Raw genomic sequence first — 15373 nt, 5'->3', positions numbered from 1 at the left:
TGGATGGTGCCCCCCCAATCCCTCAGGACCTCCTAAATGTCTCAGATCTCTGCCCACCCCTGTTTGTCACCCAGAGTAGTCTTCTTAATCTCGCATGTGGCTATCCACCAATGCTCTCAGGACAAGCATCGTCCCCAGCCTCACCTCATGACCTGATGCATACATCCCTTGCAGTGGATGGCAACTTTGGGTGTCATGGGCAGAGCCCTCATTTGTCCCAGCCACCACTGCACCCCTGGGGGAAGACTGAGAAGTATGGGAGGAATGAAGGATCATCCACGTGGCACCAGGATGTAGAAGGAACCCACAGACAATTGACCACCACACAGGCAAACTGCTGGAGCCTGGAGCCCTGGCCTGCTGGCTTTGGCCAGGATGGCTGCCAGAAGGAAGTGGACCTTGAAGGCTGAGGAGGGTTTTGCGTGAAAGCGGGGACCAGGAGCCTAGCCACACTGGAGAGCACAAGTTGGGTTGCCTCAGCTCAGGGGTATGAGATGTAGCCCTTAGAAACCCAGCTGCGCCCCAAGGCCGACATTGGCAGGGCCAGGCTGCGCCCAATTCCAAGGCACTCTCCACTCCTCCCCAGGCTGTGCAGGACCTCAGTGAGCCCTTCCTGCTCCTGCAGACCAGAGGCCTCCTGCAAACCTGTGGCTGTGGCTGGTGGCTCAGGTGAGATGGTGCCAGCCAGCATGGTGTCAGAACACACTGGAGAGTGGTGGGGCATGTCTGGTGCTCCTTTCCAGAAACCTCTGAGGTCTGCAGGAGCTACTGCCCTGGCCTGCCAGGTGGTAGCAGAGATACAGGAAGTGCTGGATCTGAGACCCACAGAGTGGGGTTCCTACTCTGAACCCCACCCTCGGGAGAAGGGAGATGACACTGGAGTGTGTAGCCATCCTGCCCCACCGGGGCTCAACACCGGGTCTGCTGCCCTAAGGCGATGTCATGTTTCCTCAGGGGTACTCAGGGCCCAGGACAGTGAGGAAGGTCTTCAGGTCTCACACACACCCACATACCACAGCCCTGGAGGCACAGGCCAACTCCGAGGGATTTGCCTCTACTCTCAAGAATCCTTGGGGTATCCATTTAGGAGAGCCCAGAGTGACTGATGATCCCCCCTCCCCATCCCCTCTCCTCCCATCAAGCAGCACACTGCCCCCTTCTCTTCTGGGACAGGATGCCAGCAAAAACACATGGCTGTCCCCATGCTCTGCCCAGTCAACTGGGAGAGGATGGGGCCTTGGCCAGTTACAGCCCTGTCTGCAGGATGGCTCTGGGCACAAGGCCCATAGTAGGAGTCTGCAGGTGCAGACCCTGTGAGGGCATCTAGATGGAAGAAAGCTTCGGGTGGTGCAGCCCTGTGGTCACGCTGGTGTGGACTCACAGCCCATCCATGCAGGGTGCAGGCTAAGCCTGGTGGTCTCAAGAGGGCAAGAAAAGCACCGGGACAGGTGAAAAGGGGAGGGTCCCAGATGCTGTGCCAGTGTGGTCCTTGAGACTGGGTGTCTAAGGGTTACCTGGAGAACCTGTAGCACATGCAGATCCCCTCCCCAGCACACTCAGCTTTAGGAGGTTGGGAAGAGCCGGGCACAGGCCAGAGGGGCCACCCTCCATGCCCCTGTGATGCTGCCCCGCTCCCAGGTGCTGAGGCTCTGGCTCCCTGACCCTCTCAGGCTGAGAGACTCCTACCTGGAGCTGAACTGAAATTCTGCGTGCTGCCCTGGTTGGGAGACAAGTTCCACACCAGAAAAGACACTCAAGTGGGCTACACAACCACCTGTCACCAGACCAGGGCAAGTTCCAGCTTTCCCACTGACTGCCCTGTTAGCCTGTGGAGTTGACTGTGCTTCCCTCTCAGGCAGGGTCTTCCTAGTGCCACTTGGCTTCTGGCCTGGGCTTCCACAGCCTCCCAGACGGCAGCTCTGACCCCAGAAGCCACACTTCCCAGGGATGCAGCTTGGATGCACTGTGGAAAGGAACTGAGGCTGTGGCTACAGAAAAACAGTTAACACCTTCTGTAAGATGCTTTATTTCATTGATCAACAACATGGGGTCTGAAAACCCAGCGGGAGGGGTCTTTTTATCACAGAGCCAGTCCCAGGAGAGCTGATGCATCTCTGCTCCTCTGCCCCTCAGGAGCTCTCATCTTCCAACCCCAGCTACTCCCACAGGCCCACCCCATTCACAGAAAGAGGGCTGCCACGTACCTCAGCCCCCCTGCCCAGGCTGTCAGCTCCCAGGTCCCTTTGGATAAGGACTGATCTAGGCAGGGAGGAAAGAGAAGGCCAACCCCTCCAGGGCTCACTGAGGAAGACCAAAGCCTTTCAGAAGCATTTCCTGCTGTGATGTAATCCACAGGCCGGGATCTGCACGGCCCTGAGATGCCTGCGGCAGGCTGGCCAAGGGGCTGATGTGAAGAAAGAGGGCAGGGCCCCCAAGCTGTGGCCAACAGGGGCAGGGGGCCCTGCCCTGGAGTAAAGTGCTGTGGCCTAGGCTGCGTGGGTTTCACTGCCCTGCAGCCCCAGCCGCCCTTCCCTCTGACACCAGGCACGGGAAGCCTAGTCCTCACTGGAGTTGTCAAACTCCTCCCAGTCAGACACACTCATCACCTCAGAGGCAAAGTCCGGGTCGGCCTGGCTGCGGTCAGGGGTACCGCGGGGCGGCTCGAGGAGCAGGGAGCGAGGCAAGGTGAGCACACAGGCCGCCAGGCCTGAGATGGAGTTGTCCAGCTGGGGCCCCTCCTCCCAGCAGTCCTTCTCCACATCGTAAATGTGCACATAGCCCGTGCGGCTGCCACGGTTGTGTGAGCGGCCACCTAGCACATAGATCCTGTTGTCCAGCACGGCAATGCCAGGCTCACCGTGCCCAGCAGGGAGTGGGCAGACGGAAGACCACTGTCCAGACGTGCAGCTGTAGCAGGCCACCTGCAAAGCCAAGGCCAGAATAAAGCCCAGCACCTGCTGGGACAAGGCTACCAGCTCCCCTACAAGCCCACTGACCAAGGTGGCCACAGCTACCCACCATTCCGACAGGTCAGACCCCCTGGAAGGATGGCACAGGGCCAGTGTTGAAACATCCTGCCCATGGGCTAGGCTGCTGCTCTCTCACTCAGGGATGGCTGAGTCTGCAGGAGCCTGTCTTTTGGGCCCTCCCCTAGAATGATCCGATTCCCTCTGGCTTTACTCGAGCCTAGCCCTTCCTTCAGGCCACCTGGCCCTAAGCCAGTCTCTGCCCTCAAGTGTGTGGCTATGCCCCCATCAGCATGTGGTTGTTCCCCATGTCTGAGGGCACTGCTTCTCTCCCCTCCAGGAAACGGAAGCTGCCTGAGAAACAGGGACTCCACTGAAATGTCTTCAACCTCACCGGCAGCACTCAACACAGGCAGCAGGACAGGGGGAGGAGACAGAAAGTGGAAGTAATTCCTTGCGGAGTAATCAACATCAACATTCTCTTGTCTTCAAAATTGTCCAAAACAGTAAACAAAGACATGGAAAAATGTTCAACCTACTAGTAATTCAAGAAATACAAAATCAAAACATCAGAGACAAATTTTCCAACTATTAACTAGCAACAACTGCAGAGAAGAAAAATCACAAAACCCAATGCTGGTGAGGGTGTGGTAAAGCCATACTACTATGTATCTGTCTGACATGCCAGAAAAGGAATTTGGCAATAAGTATTAAGAGCCATGAAAATCTTATCTTCTTAACTGATTAGCCGTTTTTGGTTCTCTAGCTATGGTGGCAGAATAGTGGCCCCCAAAGATGTCTAGTTCCTAATCTCCAGAATATGCTACCTTAAGTGGCCAAAGGGGCTTTGCAGATAGGATCGAGGGTGCGAGAATACAGAAAAAAAAAAAAAAAAAAAAGAATTAAGGGTGCAAACCCTGAGATGAGGCAGTTTTCCTGGATTTTCCAGGTGACCCATCCAATTGCATGAGCCCTTAAAAGTGGAAGGGGAGAGGCTGGGCGCAGTGGCTCACACCTGTAATCCCAGCACTTTGGGAGGCCAAAGCGGGCGGATCACAAGGTCAAGAGATCGAGATCATCCTGGCCAACACGATGAAGCCCCATCTCTACTAAAAATACAAAAATCAGCTGGGCATGGTGGCACATCCCTGTAACCGCAGCTACTTGGGAGGCTGAGGCAGGAGAATCGCTTGAACCCGGGAGGCGAAGGGTGCAGTAAGCCAAGAGCACCACTGCACTCCAGCCTGGTGACAGAGCGAGACTCCATCTCAAAAAAAAAAAAAAAAAGTGGAAGGGGAGGCTGGGGGTGGTGGCTCACACCGGTAATCCCAGCACTTTGGGAGGCTGAGGTGCATGGATCACCTGAGGTCAGGAGTTTGAGACCAGCCTGGCCAACATGGCAAAACTCCATCTACTAAAAACACAAAGATTAGCTAGGTGTGGTGGCGAATACCTGCAGTCCTCCCAGCTACTCAGGAGGCTAAGGCAGGAGAATCGCCTAAACCCAGGAGGCAGAGGTTGCAGTTAGCTGAGATTGCACCACTACCCCCCAGCCTGGGTGACAGACCAAGACTCCATCTCAAAAGAAAGGAAGGGTAAAGCCAGACGAGAGAGCTGAGAAGTGAGGAGGACTCAACCTGCCATTGCTGGCTTTGAAGATGAAGCACCCCGAAGCCAGGAAAAGTGGGGACCTTTAGAAGCCAAGAAGGCCCTCAGCTGACAGCTAGCAAGGAAATGGGACTGCAACTGCCAGGGACTGAATTCTTCTAACCACCTGGGTGAGCAAGGAGGCAGATCCCCACTAGGGTCTCCACAAAGGAAAGATGCCCTGACCACACCCTGGTTTTAGCCTGGCAAGGCCCTGTCAGAGGACTTGTGAATGCAGAATACATTTATCTTAAGTTGCTAAGTTTGTGGAGATAGGTTACTGCAGCAATAGAAAATGAATGTGCTGGTCCGGAGGATCTCACAAGCAGAGGGCCTGTTAAAACCCAGATTGCCAAGCCCCACCCTCAGGGCTTCTGAATCAGTGGGTCTGAGGTGCTTCATCACACAGCGTTCCCAGGTGATGCAGACTCTGTTAGTCTGAGAATCACACTTTGAGAACTGTGGCATGAACCTAAGGAAATAATCCAAAATACTTGAAAAGTCCAACAAAGCAACTGTTACTTGTCATGTTATTTGGAATAGTTAAAACTCAGACACAAGAGGGGATTATGAAGATTGAGTGTTAAACTGGAAAATGCCCAGGACAAAAGTCACTGAGAGAAGCAGAATGGGATATAGGATGCTCTTTTTTGTTTGTTTGTTTGTTTGTTTGTTTGAGACAAGGTCTCGCTCTGTCGCTCAGGCTGGAGTGCGGTGGCACCATCACTGAGGTTCACTGCAGCCTCAACCTCCTGGGCTCAGGTGATTCTCTCTCAGCCTCCCAAGTAGCTGGGACTACAGGTGCAAGCCACCATGCCCGACTAATTTTTTTTTGTATTTTTAGCAGAGATGGGGTTTCACCCTGTTGCCCAGGCTGGTATCAATTCCTGGACTCAAGCCATCCACCTGCCTTGGCTTCCCGAAGTGCAGGGATTACAGGCGTGAGCCACTGTGCCCAGCTCAGAACGGGATGCTTTCAGGCAGAAAACATACACAGTCAATACTGAAGATGGTCATATGGAAAAACAGTGCTGCAGGGGCCTGATTATAAATGCTTTTCCTCACCCATCTCTATTTTTTTTTCTTTTTTTGAGACGGAGTCTTGCTCTGTTGCCCAGGCTGGAGTGCAGTCGTGCGATCTCGGCTCACTGCAACCTCCGCCCCCCGGGTTCCAGCGATTCTCCTGCCTCAGCCTTCCCAAGTAACTGGGATTATAGGCGCCCACCAGCGCACCTGGCTAATTTTTGTATTTTTAATAGAGATGGGGTTTCACCATCTTGGCCAAGCTGGTCTTGAACGCCTGACCTAGAGATCCACCCACCTCGGCCTCCCAAAGTGCTGCAATTACAGGCGTGAGCCACCATGCCTGGCCACCCATCTCTATTTTTTAAAGTTCCTGCAATGTGGTTATATTAACTTTATAATAAAAGTTTTGTTCTTTTGTTTGTTTTGTTTTGTTTTTAATAGAGACAGGGTCTCATTCTGTCACCGAGGCTGGGGAACAGCAGTGTGATCATAGCTCAATGAAGCCTCCAACTGCTGGGCTGAAATGATCCTCCCACCTCAGCCTCCTGAGTAGCTAGGACTACAGGTATGTGCCGCCAGCCTGACTCTAAAAGTTTTTTTTTTGAGACAAGGCCTGGCTCTGTCACCCAGGCTGGAGTGCAGTGGCGTGGTCTCAGCTTACCGCAACCTCTGCCTCCTGGGCTCAAACCATCCCCCCACCTCAGCCTCCCAAGTAGCTGAGATTACAGGCATGCACCACCACACCTGGCTAATTTTTGTATTTTTGTACAGATGGGGTTTCAACATGTTGCCCAGGCTGGTCTCAATCTCCTGAGTTCAAGCGATCCTCTCACCTTGGCTTCCCAAACTGCTTGGATTACAGGCATGTGCCACCACATCCGGCCTAAAAGTTTTTAAGAATAATAAGCAAAGGTAGATGTGTATGTGTATGATACTGTCATGGTGACATTTGTCCAAACCTACAGAATGTACCAAGAGTGAACACTGTGGACTCTGGTTGATGGTGACGCATCAATGCAGTTTCTACAACTGTGACATATCCACCCCTGTGGAGCGAGAGGTCTGCAGTGGGGAGGCTGTATGTGTATGCAGGGAAAAAGGGGTGTATGGAAACTGTACCTTCCACTTAATTTTGCTGTGAACCTAAAACTGCTTTGAAAAATAGTCTATTTTTAAAAGGCACATGTTTCAATTACATTTTCCATCAACAACAACTGAGAGGGTTGGGAATGATGACGGGTGTGGACAGCCCCTGGCCCCACTCACCTGGTGCACATCCCTCCTGTATCCGGCATCGTTGTTGCTGCCCCCGATCACATACAGCTTGTTGAGGAGGGTCGCCATGCCGTGCCAGGCGCGCCGCACAGGCCCATCAGCCAGTGTGTGCCAAGTGTTGCTGCCTGGGTCGTAGCAGTGTGTCTCTTTCAGGTAATCCTCCCCTCTGCGGCCGCAGGTGATATACATCTTCCCCTCCAGCGTCGCGCCTGCGTGGGCATACACCTGTGTGGAGCCACCAGGAGAAATGGCGTGAGAGGGCAGTAAGGAAGGGTGGCTGGGTACTCTGTCAAGGCCAATCACCACCCCACATCTGCCTGACAACACTGTGAGGCTGCACCACTTCCCACTTACTCCTCACATACAGACAAGAATCCTCCCTCGATTCTCATGGGACATACTGTCTTTGTCACTGACTTCTAACCTCTTCCCAATAGGGGATACATCTATAGACTCAGAGATGAAATGTAACCTTTGTCTTTCCTTTGCCCCTAAAGTTAACATCTGCATGGGGGAACTCCAAGAAAATAAAAACAGTTTTTTCAAGCCAGTCTGGGAGAAGCCACAGAACCCTGGGGACTGCTGACCTGCCCTCAGAGGCCTGCACCCCTCTCCCACTCCCACTGGACATGCAATCCTCCGGGCCTGCTGACCCTGCTTTCAAAATCTGTTTGTAAATAATATCTGACATCAAACTTATTATGTGGGGAGAAAAATACACATGGCTCTGGATCCTGGTCCTGAATCTTTTGTGGGCTTTTTACCTTCCCTCTGGTGGGCTATCTCTACAGGCCCAGCCTGCCCCCATCACGGGAACCTCTTACCTTGGCCCCAAGGTAAGAGAACCCACCCCTCACACCGAGCAGGCCAACAGAAGGCCCCAAGGCAAGGCCCTGGGTGTTTTGAGGGTAGAGGAGCCCCTCAGGGTGTGAAGCCTCCAGAGCTATGTCACCGGGCAAGTCACTAACACTGAGGCCATGCGGGCGACAAAACAAGAGTCTAGAGAGGTGGACAAAGCAGTGGGGAGGACGAAAACACACCAAGGGTTTGGTTTAGGTCTTCTCCTATCACCAATAAGGGTCTGGGGGGGGGGTTTCTTTTTTTTTTAGACGGAGTCTCGCTCTGTCACCAGGCTGGAGTGCTATGGCGTGATCTCGGCTCACTGCAACCTCCGACTCCCTGGTTCAAATGATTCTCCTGCCTCAGCCTCCCAAGTAGCTGGGATTACAGGCATGCACCACTAAGCCCAGCGAATTTTTGTATTTTTAGTAGAGATGGGGTTTCACCATGTTGGCCAGGATGATCTCGATTTCCTGACCTTGTGACCTGCCTGCCTCAGCCTCCCAAAGTGCTAGGATTATAGGCATCAGCCACCACACCCAGCTGAGGTTTTTCTTTTGAATTAAACTTTTAATTTTGAGATAAGTGTAGAGTAACGTATAGTTGGAAGTAACAATACAGAGGTCCCATGTGCCTTCCTTCCGCAATGGTAAGAGCCTGTGTCACTATATCACAGTGTCACCAGGATGCTGACACGGACACAGCCACCAGGATCCCAAGGGGCTGCCCTTTAGGGTGACATCCACTCCACCTCCCTTACTCTAATCCCTTCCTTAAGCCCTGGAAACCACCAATCTCTTCTCTATTTCTACCATTTTGTAACTTCAAGAGTGTTGTCTGAATTAAATCAGTATACAACCTTCTGACATTGGCTTTCTACCCCAACCCAGGTTCTACCAAGTTATTGCATGTACACGTTGAGTACATTCAAAATCTGAGACTTTTTGAGTACATACATGGCACTCAAACGAAATGCATTTCAGACTTTTGGATAAGAAATGCTAAAGCAGTAACTATAATGCAAAGATTCCAAAATCTGAAAAAATCTGAAATCCAAAACACTTCTGGTCCCCAGCATTTCAGATAAGGGGTATTCAACATGTACCAATAGTTAGTTCCTTTTCTATTGCTGAGTAGTATTCCATGTGTATCCACCACAGCTTGTTTAACCATTCACTGTTGAAAACATCTGATTTGTTTCCAGTTTCTGGCTATTACCAATAAAGCTACTATTAATCTTCATGTACAGGTAAGTTTTTAAAAATTTTTTATTTTTTGAGACAGGATCTTGGTCTATTGCCCATGCTGGAGTATAGTGGCAAAATCTTGGCTCACTGCAACTTCTGCCTCCTGGGTTCAAGCAATTCTCATGCCTCAGCCTCCCGAGTAGCTGGGATTACAGGCACGCATCACCATGCCTGGCTAACGTATACAGAGTAGTTTTCATTTCTCTAGGATAAACACCCAGGATGGTAACTGCTGGGTCACATGATAGTTGGAAGAACTGCCAGATCTGTTTTCCAGAGTGGCTGTACCATTTCACATTCCTATCAGCAATGCATGAGCATAGTTTCCCTGCACAGTCACCAGTATTTTGTACTGTCACTACTTTTTATTTTAGTCATCCTGAGGTAGTTCTCTCACTGTGGCTTTAATCTGCATCTCCCTAATAGCTAATAATGTTACACATCTCCTTATATGCTTATTTGCCATCTGTATATCCTCTTCAGTGAAATGCTTCTTCAACTCTTTTGCCTTCTTTTTTTTTTTTTTTGAGACAGAGTCTCGCTCTGTCACCCAGGCTGGAATGCAGCGGCATGATCTCGGCTCACTGCAAGCTCTGTCTCCCAGGTTCACGCCATTCTCCTGCCTCAGCCTCCCGAGTGGCTGGGACTACAAGGCACCTACCACCACACCCAGCTAATGTTTTCTATTTTTAGTAGAGACGGGGTTTCACTGTGTTAGCCAGGATGGTCTCAATCTCCTGACCTCGTGATCCACCCGCCTCGGCCTCTCAAAGCGCTGGGATTACAGGTGTGAGTCACCGTGCCCAGCTTCTTTTGCCCTCTTTCTAATGGGGTTATTTGCAGTATTTTGCCAAGGTTTTGTTTTGTTTTGAGACGGACACTCACTCTGTCGCCCAGGTTGGAGTGCACTGTCTCCGCTCACTACAACCTCCACCTCCCAGGTTCAAGCGATTCTCCTGCCTCGGCCTCCCAAGTAGCTGGGATTACAGGCATGTGCCACTGTGCCCGACTAATTTTTGTATATTTAGTAGACACGGGGTTTCACCATGTTGGCCAGGCTGGTCTCGAACTCCTGACCTCGTGATCCGCCCACTTTGGCCTTTCAAAATGTTGGGATCACAGGTGTGAGTCACCGCGTCTGGCCTTTCATTGAGTTTTAAGAGTTGTTTATATATGTATTTATTTAATACTAGTCCTTTGTCAGATAGGTGGTTTGCAAATATTTTTTAATTTTGATGGAGTCCAGCTTATCAATTTTTCTTTTTATGGCTCATACTTTTTTTTTTTTTTTTTTTTTTTTTTGAGACGGAGTCTTGCTCTGTAGCCCGGGCTGGAGTGCAGTGGCCGGATCTCAGCTCACTGCAAGCTCCACCTCCCGGGTTTGCGCCATTCTCCTGCCTCAGCCTCCTGAGTAGCTGGGACTACAGGCGCCCGCCACGTCGCCCGGCTAGTTTTTTGTATTTTTAGTAGAGACGGGGTTTCACCGTGTTAGCCAGGATGGTCTCGATCTCCTGACCTCGTGATCCGCCCGTCTCGGCCTCCCAAAGTGCTGGGATTACAGGCTTGAGCCACCGCGCCCGGCCTATGGCTTATACTTTTGGGGTCAAGTCTAAGAATTCCTTGCTCTAGCTAGATCCTCAAGATTTTCTTGTGGTCATCACATCACACGGCCGCCGCAGGGACCAGACCCAGACGGCTCCAGAGCCACTGCGCCCAGGGGGTGGGAGGGTGGGCGACGGTGGCGACGCTTCGGCTCCTCCTGAGCTGCCTGCTGGCCCCATGCCCCACTCCATCCTCACAGGCTGGGGATGGGCCCTGGCGCGGCTGTGTGGTTTCAGGAGCAGAGTTGCAGAATCCAAGGACCCATTTTGTTCTTTCTCTACACTGCTTTATGGGAGGCATTATGGCCCCCAAAGACATAATGACAAATACTCATGCTAAATCCATCCTCAATTCAATGAACTCCCTCAGGAAAAGCAATACCCTATGATGTGACATTGAGAGTAGAGCAGAAAGACTTCCCTGCCCATTGGATTGTGCTGGTTGCCTGTAGTGATTACTTCTGTGCCATGTTCACTAGTGAGCTTTCACAGAAGGGGAAACCTTATGTTGACATCCAAAGTTTGACTGCCTCTACCATGGACATTTTATCGGACTTTGTGCACACAGAAACAGTACATGTGACAGTGGAGAATGCACAAGAACTGCTTCCTGCAACCTGTCTGCTTCAGTTGAAAGGTGTGAAACAAGCCTGTTGTGAGTTCTTAGTCAGTTGGACCCTTCTAATTGCCTGGGTTATTAGGGATTTTGCTAAAACCCCAATTGTGTTGACCTGATGCAAGCAGCCAGAAGCATTTTCCTGAAGTGGTGTAGCATGAAGAGTTCATTCTTCTGAGTCAAGGAGGGGTGGAAAAGCTAATCAAGTGCGATGAAATTCAGGTGGATTCTGAAGAGCCAGTCTTTGAGGCTGTCATCAACTGCCTGAAGCACGTCAAGAAACAGCGGGAAAAACCCTTGCCTAACCTGCTACAGTATGTGCGGATGCCCCTGCTAACCCCCAGGTATATCACAGATGTAACAGATGCTGAGCCTTTCTTCCGCTGTAGTTTACAATGCAGGGATCTGGTGGATGAAGCAAAGAAGTTTCATCTGAGGCCTGAACTTCAGTGTCAGATGCAGGGACCCAGGACAAGGGCTCACCTAGGAGCCAATGAAGTGCTTTTGGTGGCTGGGGGCTTCGGAAGCCAGCAGTCTCCCACTGACGTGGTAGAGAAATACGACCCTAAGACTCAGGAGTGGAGATTTTTGCCAAACATCACTCGTAACAGACATTATGTGGCCTCAGTGTCCCTACATGACCGAATCTACATTATTGGTGGCTATGATAGCTGTTCCTGCCTTAGTTCAGTGGAATGTCTAGACTACATAGCAGATGAGGATGGGGTCTGGTATTCTGTGACCCCGATTAATGTCTGACAAGGTCTTGCTGGAGCCACCACCCGGGGAGATATGATCTGTGTCTCTGGAGACTTTGATGGAAGCAGGTGTCACACCAGTATGGAGTGGTATGATCCAAACATTGACCAGTGGAGCATGCTGGGAGATATGCAGGCAGCCCAGGAAGGTGCTGGACCCGTAGTGGCCAGTGGAGTGATCCACTGTCTAGGAGGGTATGACGGCTTGAATATCTTAAATTCAGTTGAGAAATATACCCTCATACAGGACATCGGACTAATGTTACATCAATGGCCATCGAGTGTTCTGGTGTGGGAGTAGCCCTGCTGAATGACCATATTTATGTGGTGGGGGGATTTGATGGTACAGCCCACCTTTCTTCCAATGAAGCATACAACATTCTCACTGATTCCTGGACAACTGTCACCAATATGACCACTCTACGATGTAGGGGCCACAGTGCTTTGGGGGAGACTCTATGCAACTTCAGGATATGATGGTAATTCCCTGCTAAGTAGCATTGAATGTTATGACCCTATCATCAACAGCTGGGAAGTTGTGACATCCATGGGAACCCAGTGCTGTGATGCTGGTGTGTGTTCTCCACAAGAAGTGACCATTGTTGGAGCACCATCCAGAGCTAGTGACCAGTCCAGCGGACAGTTAGTGGGAGAATCAAGAATCCTTTCCAGAATGTCTGTTTCTCACTGTGTGCACAGGGTGATTACAGGCACCAGTGCAGTGATGATTGTACTTATTTGACACATACTCCCCCTCGTCCTGGTTGTTGTTCCTGAGAAGGGTGGGTAACATACTCCAGGGAAAAGAATGTACATTGAATGGATGTAAGAGACCACATGACCTCTCCCACTGCTTTGGGGAGCACTTTCCTGTCATTTCTAACTTACCACGTGCTTGGTGTACTATATGTATGTTGTGCCTCATACGTTGCAAAGAACTAAGGTGAGTATTGCCTACTAGATGTGGGTAATATCCAGCCTAGATGATTGGAAGGATACCAATTTAGGTAAACTTGGTAAAATTCAAGTCTTTTTTTTTTTTTCCAAGAACAAATACATTTTCTAATCTCCAGGTAGCTAGGGGCAACACAGTTCCATTCTAGAGAGAAACAAAAGGGAAAACCCCACAAAACTTTGGGGCCAAGGGGGAGAGACTCATCTGACACTTCTTTTGGAGGTCAGGATTTATATATCACAATTGAAGTTAGAATAAGTGAAGTAAACTGAACTGGATGGAATGTCAGTGAACTTAGAACAGCACTGAAGTATTACATAGCTTGGAAGATGGAGAAGGGCATATTATTTGAAAGATCTTTTTATTTCCCCAAGGTCTTTCGCACCTTGGGGAAATAAAAGAGTGAACAAATATTGGGATGAGAGAAGATGACATCAATGTGGGAGTTCGGTATAACTGGGGATAAACTAGAAGTACCTGTGATTTTACAGTTGTCTTATTACCTGCCAGGGCTCATCTAGCCATGGCAATGTTTGCCTTGAATGGGGGTGAAAGACTTTCTTTGTTGAATCAAATACTACTACACTATTACACTTCCACACTATTTATTTGGGGATGGGCTGGGAGTGACAGTAGCCTACTATTTCAGCTACCTGATTATTGCCCCATTCTTTCAGAAGCACACTTCTGCCAAGGAGTGGTTTGTACTGCTGTGTTTGGTACATTTAGTCTTTTTTCTGCTATAAGTTTTCCTTACCTGTCCTTTAGTGTATATTTTATTCATCACAGGACAGAATAACCAAGGACAACCAAAATCCTTTTGTTAGTTTCAGTACCTCAACTATCAACATTTCTGGGCTATCATTCAATATTCCTCTGTGTCATGGAGTGAAATTCTTGTTTTATAGGTATTGGGAGTGTGGGAATGTGATAACCTAAACAACCTTTGCTCTGAAATTCCATTTTTCCCTCTTTCCCTGAATTGTATTAACCCACAGAGTTAATTTCCTTTGTATTTTTTAAAGAAAATATTAAAAATCAACAGTCTCAAAAAAAAAAGATTTTCTTTTTTTTCCTAGAAGTTTTATGGTTTTACATTTAACTCCATAAGCCATTTTGAATTAATTTTGGTGTATGGTATGGGACTTGGGTTGATGTCCATTTTTTTGCCGATGGATATCTAATTGCTCCAACACTATTTGCTGAAAGATATCTTTCCTCCACTCTATTGCTTCTGCACCTTTGTCCAAAATCATGTGTAACACAACTGGGCATGTTTACCCGGGTCTGTGGGTTTTCCATTCTGTTTCACTGATCTATGTGTCTAACACTCTATCCACACCACGGCTTTGATTACTGTAGCTATGTAGTAATCTTGAAATTGGGCAGATTCCTCCCATTTTATTGTTCTTTTTCAAAATTATTTGAGCTATTCTAGTTCCTTTGCCTTTATATATAAATTTCAGAATAATCTCATTTACATCTACTGTCACAAGTAAAATCAAATCAAAATTTAAAAATTACTTATTTTAAAATTTATTATTATTTTTTGAGACAGAGTCTCACTCTGTCACCCAAGCTGGAGTGCAGTGGCACAAACTTGGCTCATTGCAACCTCTGCCTCCTGGCTTCAAGCGATTCTTGTGCCTCAGCCTCCCGAGTAGCTGGGATTACAGGTGTGTGGCACCACACCCAGCTAATATTTGTATTTTTAGTAGAGACGGGGTTTCACCATGTTGGTGAGGCTGGTCTTGAACTCCTGACCTCAAGTGATACACCATCCTCGGCCTTCCAAAGTGCCAGGATTACAGACATGAGCCACTGCACCCGGCAATAAAAAAAAATTTTAGGCTGGGTGTAATGGCTCACTTCTCTAATCCCTGCACTTCGGCCGAGGCAGGCAGATCACTTGAGACCAGGGGTTCAAGAACAGCCTGGGCTATAAATACGGTGAAACCCTCATGATACTAAAAATATAAATACTAGCTGGGCATGGTGGTGCTCACCTGTAATCCCAGCTACTCAGGAGGCTGAGGCAGGAGACTCACTTGAACCAGTGAGGCAGAGGTTGCAGTGAGCCAGGGTCATGCCACTTCACTCCAGCCTGGGTGACAGAGTGAGACTCTGTCTCAAAAAATAAACAAATAGAAATATTTTAAAAAGCTTTATTGTGCCTGTAAAAGATTTCATGAACCAAGAAACCCCAAACTGGAAGTGGTATGAAGCCCCAATTCACAGCAGTTACAGCACAGTTTATAAAGCATGAATGAGGAAGTATATTGTTCCCTACTGTGCATAAGCTTTCTTTGTAATGCTATCACACTGAGGGAGGACAGCTTAACTTTCAGTTACATGGCTAGAGGCAGTTGGCCTAGGGGCATATCCAAACCTCAGCTTCCATTTTCATTTTCCCTTAATAGTACAAAAAACATTCCTGAAGTT

The 15373-nt window shown here is 49.2% G+C and overlaps 1 protein-coding gene and 1 pseudogene across 4 annotated transcripts in view; one reads left to right on the top strand and one right to left on the bottom strand.

The window, feature by feature from the left end:
• Nucleotides 1-1997: 1997 nt before the first annotated feature.
• Nucleotides 1998-15373, bottom strand: part of KLHL22 (kelch like family member 22) — a 53939-nt gene continuing 40563 nt past the window's right edge. Inside the window, exons 6-8 of one of the 3 annotated variants that reach the window (XM_077948096.1) lie at nucleotides 6906-7139; nucleotides 2883-2921; nucleotides 1998-2436 (exon numbers count right to left, since the gene is read on the bottom strand). In XM_077948096.1, coding sequence (XP_077804222.1) covers nucleotides 2299-2436; nucleotides 2883-2921; nucleotides 6906-7139 — 411 coding nt within the window. In that variant the 3' untranslated portion in view covers nucleotides 1998-2298. 3 annotated transcript variants of the gene reach the window in all.
• Nucleotides 10281-12470, top strand: LOC107000538 (kelch-like protein 12; annotated as a pseudogene). Its single transcript, XR_013399540.1, has 2 exons — nucleotides 10281-12267; nucleotides 12447-12470. The product of XR_013399540.1 is annotated as a kelch-like protein 12 (transcript).

The sequence above is a fragment of the Macaca mulatta genome, chromosome 10, assembly GCF_049350105.2.
Source record: "Macaca mulatta isolate MMU2019108-1 chromosome 10, T2T-MMU8v2.0, whole genome shotgun sequence".
NCBI lineage: Eukaryota > Metazoa > Chordata > Mammalia > Primates > Cercopithecidae > Macaca > Macaca mulatta.
The sequence above is the reverse complement of the archived record's forward strand: the minus strand, read 5'-3'. Positions and strand labels throughout refer to the sequence as shown.